At 39.5% G+C, this 12,729-nt stretch overlaps 1 protein-coding gene across 1 annotated transcript in view; it reads right to left on the reverse strand.

Annotated features, from left to right (window-relative positions):
- Positions 1-12,729, reverse strand: part of ADAMTSL3 (ADAMTS like 3) — a 276,104-nt gene that overhangs the window by 101,938 nt on the left and 161,437 nt on the right. The window contains exons 11-15 of the mRNA XM_045561569.1: positions 10,873-11,011; positions 9,114-9,164; positions 8,230-8,434; positions 3,289-3,436; positions 1,596-1,680 (exon numbers count right to left, since the gene is read on the reverse strand). Coding sequence (XP_045417525.1) covers positions 1,596-1,680; positions 3,289-3,436; positions 8,230-8,434; positions 9,114-9,164; positions 10,873-11,011 — 628 coding nt within the window. The remainder of the gene's footprint in view (positions 1-1,595; positions 1,681-3,288; positions 3,437-8,229; positions 8,435-9,113; positions 9,165-10,872; positions 11,012-12,729) is intronic.

Below are 12,729 nucleotides of genomic sequence, written 5' to 3' on the forward strand. Positions count from 1 at the left end.
TTCATTCCTTCACCACCTGCCTCTTCTGAGTCTTCTTCTTCCTCTAGCTCTCCGAGCTTCTGTCACAAACCCAACACCCTCCTCTTCACTCTGTCACTCCTCAGTCACTCTGGGGCCGTTCACCCTCACAGCATGTACAGTTTCTTTGGCGGCCATACCCAGGCCTGACGGCAGTCCACACAGAAAAAGCTGTGACATGCCAGCTCTGTTGGCCCATGTCACCAGAGGCGTGGCACCTTCTCAAGGAGAAGTCACCCACACTCCCTGGGGCTCGCTGCTGGGCTGGACCACAGTGACTGGGAGACTGACAAATGAGTGTGCTCTGAAAGAGCAATGTGGTTGGTGCTCACGCTTCCTTAGATCCTTTCAGGGTTTAAGGGATCTCAAGACAGCAGTGCATGAAAATGCTGAAAAGGCTAAGGATGATGAAATCTGGAAGGACAAAACTCTCGGGATCCATGACAGCTTTCTTCAAAGTTGTGAAAACTCGTCACACAGGACAGAGTGCAGATGTGTTTTTTCTCTTTCAGAGAACAGAAATTCAGAGGTACACTTTGTCTCCACAGGAGAGAAGTTCTTGCAAATAACTCGGGTTGCTCGATATAAGCGTGAGCCATCTCTCAATGCAGTGAACTCTGCCCGTTGCTGGAGGTGTTGAAGAAGAAATGCCTGCTCTGAAAGGGAAATTGGCCAGATGACGGCTGAGGTCCCTTTCTTCCAGTGTTCTGTGAATTGCTCTCTTTGCAGACAGCTGTCAGCAGCACAGGCTCAACAGGCTCGGCAGGGAATCAGCTGTTCTGTCCAATTACTCGAGTCTGTCCTTGGTGCTGTTCTTCTTGCAGACTCTTGGACTAGAAATCTCAGCGTACCTTTGACTCCTTGCTCTCTTTGGGTCCCTATATCTCTGCCTCCAGGGTGCCTCTTTGATTTGCTCTTGATTCTTAGTTTCCACTGATGCCCTTACAATCCAGACCTGTCAAATCATATGTGGACGGCAGTCAATGGATTTCTGAGTTGAAATAAACCCGGGAGAGAACAAACGCAATCTGTTCCTTTTTTTGGTAAGGTGAATAAGATGCAGAAAAATTAAAGACTTAAATTTTAAAGACTAATTAAAAATTAAAGGTTGTGTCATTACTAGGGGATAGTTCTAGGCTTCAGTACTCATGGTACCATGTTCTTTGCATGTCCCCACAGCACAGCAGCCCCAGGGTCTCTCAGGCCATGGCTGCATTTCATGGCCATGACCTCACCATGGAAGGATTGGTTATTTGTATAATACTATGATGCTCCTTAGTCAAATCACATGTATCAATCTAGAAATTATCCCCAGTCTTCTAAGTGTAACAGACCACTTGGTCTGCTTTTCGTTAAATAACACTGTTCTTTTCTCTGCTTCTCACAGACACTGCCAGAGTAGGACTGCTGAATTGTGAAATAAAGAAAAGTTCTAGCCAGCTCAAGCTCTCTAGAGCCTGAAAATCCAGGTCATTTGGATACTAAATGTATCATTGTACTCCAATAAGTACAAAACTTGCATATATCATGTTAACTGGCTATGCCCTGATTATTCCCATAAAAGGTCCTGGACTCACGTTGGTTCTTCTGTTGCTATTCTGGTCTCTTCTAGCTCTTGTGCTTGTTTCAGCCAAGGTAATTTAGCTTCCACTGGACTTTTTTCTAAGAAAAAGGAATATAAACAACAAGCTTAATTACTATTAATCATTCAGGAATTGGGTCCATGATTATATTGGGTGAAGATTTCATTAGTAAAGAGGTCATGTTTTTCAAATGCAAGTTGAGTTGTTTTAGGACAGTACATTAGGTGGCTTCTGGAATAAATAAAAATTTCTGCCATATTTTTAAAAATTAACACATTATCAAAATGCAACCAAAAGGATCCCATGACACAGTTGAATATGTTCTCAAAGTTAACATAAAAATGCCTTTCTGTTGTTTGCACATTAAAGCTCTTACTTCAACCATAGCAACTTGATTTATTTTGCCACAAATTCTGCCCACTGGATGCAGAAATTACAAAAGAAAAGCAAATAACACGGAGGTTAAGAACTTGGGGAGGATGAGAGAGTCGTGTTACGTTTCCTCAAACTTTTATTGTTGCTGTCATTGTTGAGGGGATAATTGCCAATCACACCTGGCCCACGTGCAGGAGCCAACCTGTGCCCCTTTCTCTCCTTGGAAGATCCCTCAGACAGAGACAATCTAGTCATGCAGTGAGAAAGGAAATAATTTTGAGCTGCTTCAGGGAAACTACAGACGCTACGAGAAAGTGACTTTGAAAGTGTCCTCAAGCGCAGAAGGAAGAGGGAAAGGCTTCACTGATGGAGTTATGTAATCAGTGTTTGGACTTGTCTTGGCAACTAGTGATTTTTATGCAAGATAGATACAGTCCAACAAATATTTGTTGAATGGTTAATTATGAGGCTATTTGTATGGATAATGAACCCAGAAATAACAAAGGAGTATTTTTCCATCCTCTCTAAAGTACCAAGGAAGAGTCCTTCTATCATACTAATAGGTGGGAATCATCTTTTTTTCCATTTGAGGAAGGAAGGTGCTTGTCATGAGGATTGGTAACACCTTGCTAAAGTACACATGAATAATTATGCGTAGAGAGGGGCACATATTAGAGAGATGATGTCAAGTCTTCCTACTCCTGGGTGTTACCCATTTCTGCTAATTTGTGGAACAAATGGGAACTACAGGAGAAACTGCAAATGCCTCCATAGACCTGGGAAGTCTTCGTTCGTTCCATGCATTCATTCCATAAAAATGACATCCTTCCTCCCTCCAGAAACCTACCCTCCAGGGGAGAGGTGTGTATTATACAAAGTTCTGCGGAAACACAGAACAAGAACCTTGGGAGAAGAGAATAAGCTCCTTCTCCTCCCGCACCTCTTCCTACTCTTCTTTCTCTTCCTCATTCTCCTTTTCCTTCCCATTCTTATTTTTCCCCTCCTCCCTATCCTTCTTCTATTTCTTCAAGGCAGGGACTGCTTCAAATTATTTTCTGTCCACCAAGAAATGTTAGTAGAAGCCTGGACAGACAGGAGCTGTTCTACACATACTGAATCAACAGGAGTGCGGTTTTCCCTCCAGATCAATAAACAACACATGCCCAACTTCTCCACCTAAGTGGACAGGTCGCGCAATCTATCAATATAACAGTTTTCATAAGAAAGCTAGTAAGTTGAATTGGAAGTGCTGCCATATCGGAATGAGAGCTGAAAAAACACCGTTTGATTGAATTAAAAACATACCACACACCTTTTGGTTTATAACATGGGATGGGAATGACACATTCTTCCTTGATGTGTAACTTCAGCTGTGGGTTGCAGCCCCCGACATGCTGTCCCCGATGGTTGATACACAGAACCACCCGGTAACGTAACCCTCGGCCACAAGTCACCGTGCACTTCAAAGAAGGAAAAAGAAGCCAATGAATTTCTTTTTCATGAACAGATCCACAAAGGCATTATTTTATCATATGCAAAGGAGAGCATAAAACACCCCATAAAACTCCTTTAGACAAATATTATGCAAGGAGGGGTGTGGGGGCTGACTTTCTGTGATACTTGTGTTTCCGAGCCCCTTTCTGGCACAATTTCCTTCCAATTCTCAATTCAAAAAGTATTGAAGATCAGATCACAGTGCAAGAAAAATTGAAATGACCTGAAATCTTACTGCTCAAATATGAAAGAAACTTGATACAGGTATTCTGAAATTTGAATAAAAATTTACATGAAATTACCCAAAACAATTTATGAAACTGAAAGAAAACTTCCAAACTATCAACAAAAAATAAAATTTCAGTCAACCACATCAGAGAATCTTTCTATTCTATCTATAGAAATTGCTCTTGAAAAACTGTTCTCATATGAAGAAGCCATCAAGCAGTATTCAGCCAAACAATGTAGGAAAACATACCATAGATGTGTCAGGGAGTTAAAATTTTAAAAAATACATATTATGCTACTTTTTCTGAATTTTTGTGAAGTTTGTGTTGTCAGCATTTTTATTCTTGAGTTATTTGTTTAAGATTCGGAAGTTACTCTTGCCTATGAATAGAACGTTTTCAGGTCATATGCAAATCTAGAATATCTTTTCAATTTATTCACATATATTGGTGAGTATATATGTGTGCATCTATCTTTTTTTAATGAATAGACCATTTTTAGGACCATTTTAGGTTTACAGAAATATTGAGGAGGTAGTGCAGAGAGTTCCCATATGTTCCTTCTTTCCCCTCCCCCTTCTTTTCCCTATTATTAACATCTTGCCTTAGTGTGGTACAGTTGTTACATTTCATGAACCAATATATCATTATTAACTGAAGTCCAGAGTTCACATTAGGGTTATTGTCAGCTTTTAAAAATTTGTAATTTCTTGCAATTTCTTTTCTTATTCTAAATAAACATTCTCTTAGATACCTAATATTTATATTTTGTAGTCTTTTTTCTTAAAGAGTCACCTCCAATCTGTATAAACTTCAGAGCCCACCAATCCTGGCTCCACCCCGGGGAGGGGCCGAGAGTTCTTCATTACCTTTGGTTACCTGCTACAGGACAGGCACTGCCCTGCATATGTGATCTCACTATTCCTCCGGACACACTTGCAGGTTGGTAGCTTCATTCTCATTTAACAGATAAACAACAAACAGCCCACCACCTAAGAACCTTGCTCAAGGTCACACAGTTCCTAACAGGCAGAGAAGAATTGCATCTCAGAGCCTCCTACTGCGAAAGCTGTGACCTAGCCACTGCTTTATAGAGCCTGGAGACTCTTTTCTGAGTCTCTGGGTGCTTTGCACCCAAGCCTGCAGAGGCCCGGGTGTCCTGGGGACCAGTTTCAAAGACATGGTTCAGAGGATATGGGGGCCTCAGTGTACACACATCTCCAGAAAGGCAGAATATTGGGAAATCTAAGTTAATCACGCCACTCTTGAAACCACGGAACAAAAACTGTAATGAATTAAGTTTGAGATTAGACCCTGTTTCTGGAAAACTGACTCACCTACCCCCAAATTTATCAATTTGATATGTCTATGATCTTGAGAGGCTGTTTTATATTAGCCCAGACAGAAGGAAAAATCTGCTCAAAGAGAGAGAGAACAATACAAGGTTATAAACTATACGACAACTGGTCAATACAAAAGAGTATTCTCTTCTGCAAAGTAGCCCTTCTGAGAAGCTGGACACTTACTCCAATGACGCTGTCAGTGTTTGTAACAGTTCCAGAACTCCTCTGCGGAGCTGAATGTATCCTCAATGACAGCAAATCCTCATCACTGAGAATGTAGTTGATTTTTGAAAAAGTGAAAATTATTAAAAGCCAAGAATGGTGAATGAGATGAGCTGGTTTACAATCCTTTGTTCTGATACTGTAAGTGATGGTACAGTCATGATAGTGACAGAGGGGATGGAATAAAAGCTCTAAAGTCAACACAAAGCATATGGCTTGGGACTTACAAGGGCTGAACTTAAGCTCTGCAGGTTGCAGAAGTAACGTTGATCGTTACTTCTACTGTTACGCAGTCCCTAATGACTGCGTAACAAATCCTTTTGCAGCTGAGGTGGTATTCTTTGCTTTCAGCAAAATTAAAAGAGGACTTAATAGAATTGTCAGCTGACAAAACATTAAAAAATAATTTTTGGTGATGGACTATCACATGAATTTTGGCATATAAGTCAGGAGTTCAAAGAACTGAATGACCATTCTAAAATAAAATCCTTCCATTCCAGCCCATTTACTTATGCAAGCAAGCTTTCCCAGTGTGTATACACAAAACAAAACAAAATAAGAAATCAACAGTAAAAATTAACAATAAAACTACTGCTGAGCCCATGTCTCATTCTGGCAATTAACATGGACTATTTTTTCAGCTCCACTCACCATCTATAAAGGATGCTTTCAAATGAAAATGTAATTTTTGTGTGTTATTATTTACCAAAATTTGAAATATATTTGTTTTGATTGTGTGCTAAAATTAAATTTAATAATAACTCAACTCAGGGGAACATTTTCAATACTTAAAGCCTTATGGTCACAGGAAACTAATATAAATTAATTTCAACTACTATACATAATTTTTCATAAGTAGAATAACATAATTAAGAAAAGACTTCAAAGCATAAAAACATAATATATTAGGATAAAATTCTGTGAGGAGAGTAGATTGAAAATGTGAGTGCAAAGGGAAAAATATGTACAATATCCAAATTGCTAAAGAAGAACTTGTTCATGTATTTTTTTAAATGAAAGATGGCAAGGATAGAAATCATCATGGCATTTAGATTTCACTGGACAGAGTTTTTAAAATGTAATACTTTTATTTTAAAATGCCAGCATTCACAACATCTTGGAAGTTATATTCGTTGTCATTATTTAAATTTGTGATAAGAAATTTTAGATGTCAACTTTGATATATGTGAAGGGGTATGTAATTTTCTAAATTCCTTTTAGTGGGTATATGAACAAAAAAGACTTGACAACTTCTTCCCTAACAAGTCCCAGTGAAGTTTTACAGGGTGATGACATTTAGTCTGAGGATATCAGAAAGCACTAACATGGGTCTTCACCCAGCCAACTCAATTATCCTTGAAGTTCAATTTCAAGTGTTACCTCCTTTCTGAAGCCTTTCCTGGCTCCTTCAGGTACTTTGTGCTCCATGGAAGTAATGGACACATGGTACCACTCATGCGCAGTGTTACACAGTATCACAACTGTTTGCATGCATGTCTCTGCAACTGGATTCTAGGCTTTTGGGAGGTAGTAGCAAGTTTTATTTACTTCCTAGCATGGTAGCTGACACTGAATAAACAGATGAATAGATAACACTAATGCATGCATATGATGAACTGAACGTGTAGCGATCACTCAAAAGAACTACAGAAACTTGCGCCAATTATGTTTCACTCTCTAGAAAATGAAAAGATTAAGATTAAAATACTAAATGCCAATGCTTGCATTTTTCACCTTTGACTAATCCAACTGCACTTTATTTGTTCTGCAGATTTAGTCATCTCTCCAGAAAGGGGAGACTAAGCTAATCTGACATGAAGTCTTGTCATACCTCTGGGATGTTTTCCTTCTTCTCTTTTCTTTTTTCCCACAACCTGACCCCACAATGATTTCCAAAGAGGCTTCCTGCCTCTGGTTTTTCCCAGTGTGAGGCTATTTTGCCTCAATTACTTAAAATATATTATTTTCTTCAAACAAAAAATTGGAAGCTCCTTAGCAACTACTGGATCAAGGACACAGTTCTCATGTCACATCAGCATTTCCATGGTAACCTTCTAATTCTTAGTAACATGGGTTCTATCCTCAATCTAGATGAATTAGGGGCTTTTTCAACTTCTAGTCACTTCATGTCATTCCTGCCTTTGCTCAGCCACCCCCGCTTGGCCATCTCTTCGTGGTGACGGTCTCACCAGGTTCTTGCTTGCTCAAATTCTATGTTCAAGGACAGGTTAAGAGGACAGGGGCAACAAAGACTTTCTGATTGACTCTGCTTCAACTTCTGTTCCTTGCAGATGTACTTAATACTAATTACAGAGTAACATTATTATTAATATCCTTAATATTAATTATTTTTACCTACATTGATGCTTGCGGTCTCTCTTACATTGTCCTCCAACTGTCCTCTTTTTCATTTTATTTCAGAATATTACAAGGGTACCAACACTTTAGTTACATAAATTACCTTTGCACCTCCAGGGTCACAGCTACAATGTGCCCATCCCCTAGACAGCACGCACCACACTTGTTAGGTGTGAATTTGTACATCCTCTCCTGCCCTCTCCAGTAAAATCAGCAAGAAAAAAAATCAAACAACCCCATTAAAAAGTGGGCAAAGAACATGAACAGAAACTTTTCAAAAGTAGATAGAATAATGGCCAACAAACATATGAAAAAATGCTCAACATCTCTAATCATGAGGAAAATGCAAATCAAAACCACAATGAGATATCACATAACTCCAATGAGAATGGTTTTTATCAAAAAGTCCCAAAACAATAAACGTTGGTGTGGATGCGGAGAGATAGGAACACTCGTACACTGCCAACTGTCTTCTTAAGCCCTTTGGGAGCAGAGACCATGCTCACATACAACTTTTGTGTCCCCACACTGTAAGGTACCATGTTAGGCACACAGGAAAAACCTTAAAATCTGAGATTTAATTAAAAGTGGCATGTTCTCAAATCTTACCTGAGACCACTCCATGGCGATCCACTTGGGACAATCAAACAGGTTACAAGTTTGCATCACCTTGGGTTTGGGCGCATACATGCACTTCCATTCTTCCACCTGCAGTATCTCTCCATGCATGGACTCCTCTACACATACGAAGCTCCGTCTCTGAATCCCTCCTCCACAGGACACGGAACATGCAGTCCAAGGATTATGTTCCCAGCTCAAAAGCAAACAAATAAAAATATATTATTTATTTGTCACTTGTTTGTTGTAGATGGTTGCAAAAAGTATGCCCTCAAAGGTATCAGTTCTGGTTTAGCTGAAAGAGCACAGGAATTGAAGTCATTAAGACTTTACTCTTAACTGCCACACACTGTCTGTAGTCACAAGTACTTAACTCCTCTGAATCTGAGGTTTCTGTCAAATGGGAATAACACACCAGCCCTACTTACCCTTCACAGGCCCATTGTGAGAATTAAATCAATTAAAATATAGAGTATGAAAGCATCTTTAAACTGCCTCTGAACTAGAACATACTAACAGACAATGTTACTAGAGGATCATAGAAATTCAACCATACTAGTCTTCTAGGAGTGAAAGGGGACGAAAATTTCTGATCAATTGCAACACTTGAGCTTCTGCTATAATACCCTGGTTGTCCCAGATATGCTCACCATCTCTAGTGATGGGAAACATGGCCTTGCCCATTGGAGGTAGCCTAGTTCATCCAATTCTCAGAAAGATATTTCTTATTGTTGAGGGGAAGTATGTTTTCCCTTAGCTCTGTAAAGTATCTGGTATCTAACCCTTGTACATTTTAGGCTATTGCTACATATGCCACATTCCTTGCAAAATACATAGAGCAAACTACAAAAAGAAAAAGGAAACATATAACTCACCGAGGAAGAGGCTGGAAGTGGTCATAGGGCATAATCTCTTTAAATCCATCACTACAAATGAAATCATCATGAGAATATCATTTCTAAATCAATTAATACATTTATTTTTGATGGATTAATTAATTTATTACAGGGGTACAAACACTTTGGTTACACATATTGCCTTTGCACCACCCAAGTCAGAGCTACAAGCATGCCCAACCCCTAGACATTGTGCACGGTATCCATTAGGTGTGAATTTACCCATCCCTTCTTCCCCCTTCCCACCTGCCCGGTGCCCTGTGATTAATGTTATTAACACTTCTGTATGTGCACATAAGTGTTGATCAGTTAGTACCAATTTAATGGTGAGCACATGTGGTGCTTGTTTTTCCATTCTTGTGATACTTCACTTAGAAGAATGGGCTCCAGCTCCATCCAGGATAGTATCCGGGCTATTAGTTCATCATTTTTTTTTATGATTAATGTGAAGATACCTCAAAGAACTCAAAGTAGAACTACCATTTGATCCATCAATTCCACTACTGCGTATTTACCCAAAGGGAAAACAGACATTCTATAAAAAAGACATCTGCACTAGGATGTTCACAGCAGCACAATTCACAATTGCAAAGACATAGAAACAACCCAAGGGTCCATGAATACATGAGTGGATTAATAAAATGTGGTATATGTATATGATGGACTACTACTCAATTAATACATTTATTAATTGACTAATATAAGATTTGACATCCCAAGAGACAGGGCTCTTTCAAATTGAAAACTAAAAATCCTGAGTGTTATCAACCATTCCCCTAAATTCAGCCACCATCTCTTTAACTTTCAGGAACATCTCTGACAAAAACCATCCTCAGTTTTACACAAAAACACAGAAAATTGAACTGGTGGTATATTAATCAAAGGAAAATATTTCTCTCAATTGAGATAAATTTATTCCTTTTATTATCATGATTCTAATAAAATATATTAATGATATTAACACACTATCATAATAGTAGGATCCCTAGAAAACCACTTTATTTCACAGAATTTGTCCCCTGAAAGGCCTCTATTAATAACTAGTCCAACCAGGATTACAGGAAATGGGCAGTTTAGTGACAGGAAATGAAATCCACCAAGAACGCTTCTTTTCCACTTGCACACACTGCCCAAGCCAGCTGGCAGGTATCGGGGGATTCTGGGACTTGATACTGTGCTGTTATTTTAAGATACTGCAGTGAAGCCAGGAAACTTCCCCAGGCAATCCAAGTCAGCAGGTACTAAATTATGCAATAGGATATTTCACACACAGCTTTTTTGCTTTGGCATTAAGACTTTTCACTTCCTTGCACAATGCATTATTTATACTAAATTTAATGGGAACACTTCAAAAGTCAAAACCTGATAATGGGTGACCCTGTTTAAAAGCTTAAATGGTGAGTGAAAGACATTTATGACTGGCAGATGGACTAGACATTGTACCTGGAAGAAGAGATGTTTAAAATTATATGTGCAGGAGATGCTCAAAAAGGTTCATTCTGAAGAGCTCACGGACACACAGCCCATGACAAGACGGAGCTAGCCTGAATGACCACATTAGTAAAGGTGTCCTAATTCCTATTGAGCACGGTTATGAACGTGAATGCAGGCACCTGCCACCAGTGCGTATTCAGACTCAGGAAATGGAAGTGAACTGCACTGCACAAGATTGGTAAGTCTCAGTCGCAGTTCATTTGGTTATGTTTAAAGTAAAATGGGTGTGGTTAATTACACAAACCTTGATGGGCAAGGGTCCATGCCGCACTCCTTCAGTTTTGGTTTTGGTTTCACATTTTCAGGGTAGTAGTGGCAATAGTGGTCAGGAACGACCCTCTTCAAGCGGATATCCACACATTCCGCAGAATTGAGCTGATAACCTGAAGTGGTGCAAAAGGAAAGTCTGAATATTGCGACAGTCTCAATTTTCCTTGACAAAGTTATTATTCACCACATACTTTTTTCTTTCCTCTTTAAGAAACTTACCTCAGTGGTTCTAAACCCTGGCTGTACAACAGAACCACATGGGGGCTATTAATATTTACCAGTGCCCAGGCCCCTTCAGGCTCCCATAAGTCAGAAACACTGTGGCTGGGGGCCAGGAAATCAGTACTTAAAAAAAGATTCTCAGGTTCTCCTAAGAACCTAAAATGTGAGGCCAAGATTGACAAAGACTACTTGAATTGACTGTGGTCCGCTTAGCATTTATGACTAAAAAGCTATACTAGACTCTGTTTAAGACCTGTTTGGACCTCAGGTCGAGGCTAGGCCAGTCAGTCATTCTCCTCAGTCCACGCCCCACGTCCTCATTGTCATCACGGCACTATGCAAGGCCCCTCCCTCGTTTTCCTGTATTTCCTCTTCTTCCCCTATTGCCACTCCCCTTCCAACCCTCCCACACCCGACACCTATTTGCATTTATTGTTTATATGTCCTTAAACATGCAACTGTCCTGTGTAATGTCATGTGTGCATGTTCTTAACTCGATAAATAATAGTATGTTTTAAATCTTTTGTTTTTCTACTTTTCTCCCTCATCATTACGTGCTATCCTTGTGCTGGGTTGTTGCTAGATTGAATATTTCTTTCATAATATTCTATTGTTTGCATGTGCAGTTCCGCATTTTACTCATCTGCTGCCCTGGGGCACCTCCAATTCCAATAAACCTTCCAAATGGAGATTTAAGCCTGGTCTATACAGGGAGGAACAAAATCCATTCCTGTCCGTTAGATTCTGACATCAGAGATACATCTCAAATGCTCACTACACACCCCACTATCTACCTTCCTTTCTCACAAGCCTGCCAAGGGGAAGGAATGGAAACTTATTCCTGATTCTTTTAAATCTAATTTGTCTTTGATGCAAGTGAACATTCTGAATAGATGAGTGCTGCGAATTTAAAAAACAATTCACAAAATGGTACTTCTATTTCTTGAAGGATCTGATTCAAAGTTTCCTGTCACTATATAAGTGTCATGTGAAGTTAAACTTTTTTTTTTTAATAAAGAGCAATTTTCCAAAACTAGAATGAGCTCTTCAGAAAAAATATGCCCAAAGCCAAGCTCTCCACCTCAATCAACTGGTCTAAAGTCCTAAAAATACATTTAATGCCCTGATTGCTGAGAATGTCCTGATTTTATAAACCACTAGACAGCTTTCTGCAAGACATGGCTTGGATGTAAGCTGAGCGTTCATGGAAGGCGGGCTGGTATGCATTACAAAAAGCAAGGTCAAAACCACAAGAATGAAAATCCAAATGCAGTCCATAAAATGTTACTTGGGTGCCAGCATCTGTCAGAAATTCTACGCTATCAGATGGCGATGGCAATCTTGGTAGCTTCTCCAGACGATCTCAAGGGGCCTACATCAATGACTACAGACAAGACCAGGAAAGTCCATCCAAGTCCCCCTGGTACCTTAGAGACCAGGGAACTAATTTTCTTGATTATCCAAAAACCTCTTAAATGCCATCCACACAAATCACGTAGATTTCATTACTAATATAATTAAATTTCAGTAATGCTTTCCTTGTGGGTTTTATGCGTGTGTTTTTATTTCCCCCAAAACAAGAACAAAATGAGATTACAGCTCCTTGAGT

This window comes from Lemur catta, chromosome 9, assembly GCF_020740605.2.
Source record: "Lemur catta isolate mLemCat1 chromosome 9, mLemCat1.pri, whole genome shotgun sequence".
In the NCBI taxonomy this organism is placed as follows: Eukaryota; Metazoa; Chordata; class Mammalia; order Primates; family Lemuridae; genus Lemur; species Lemur catta.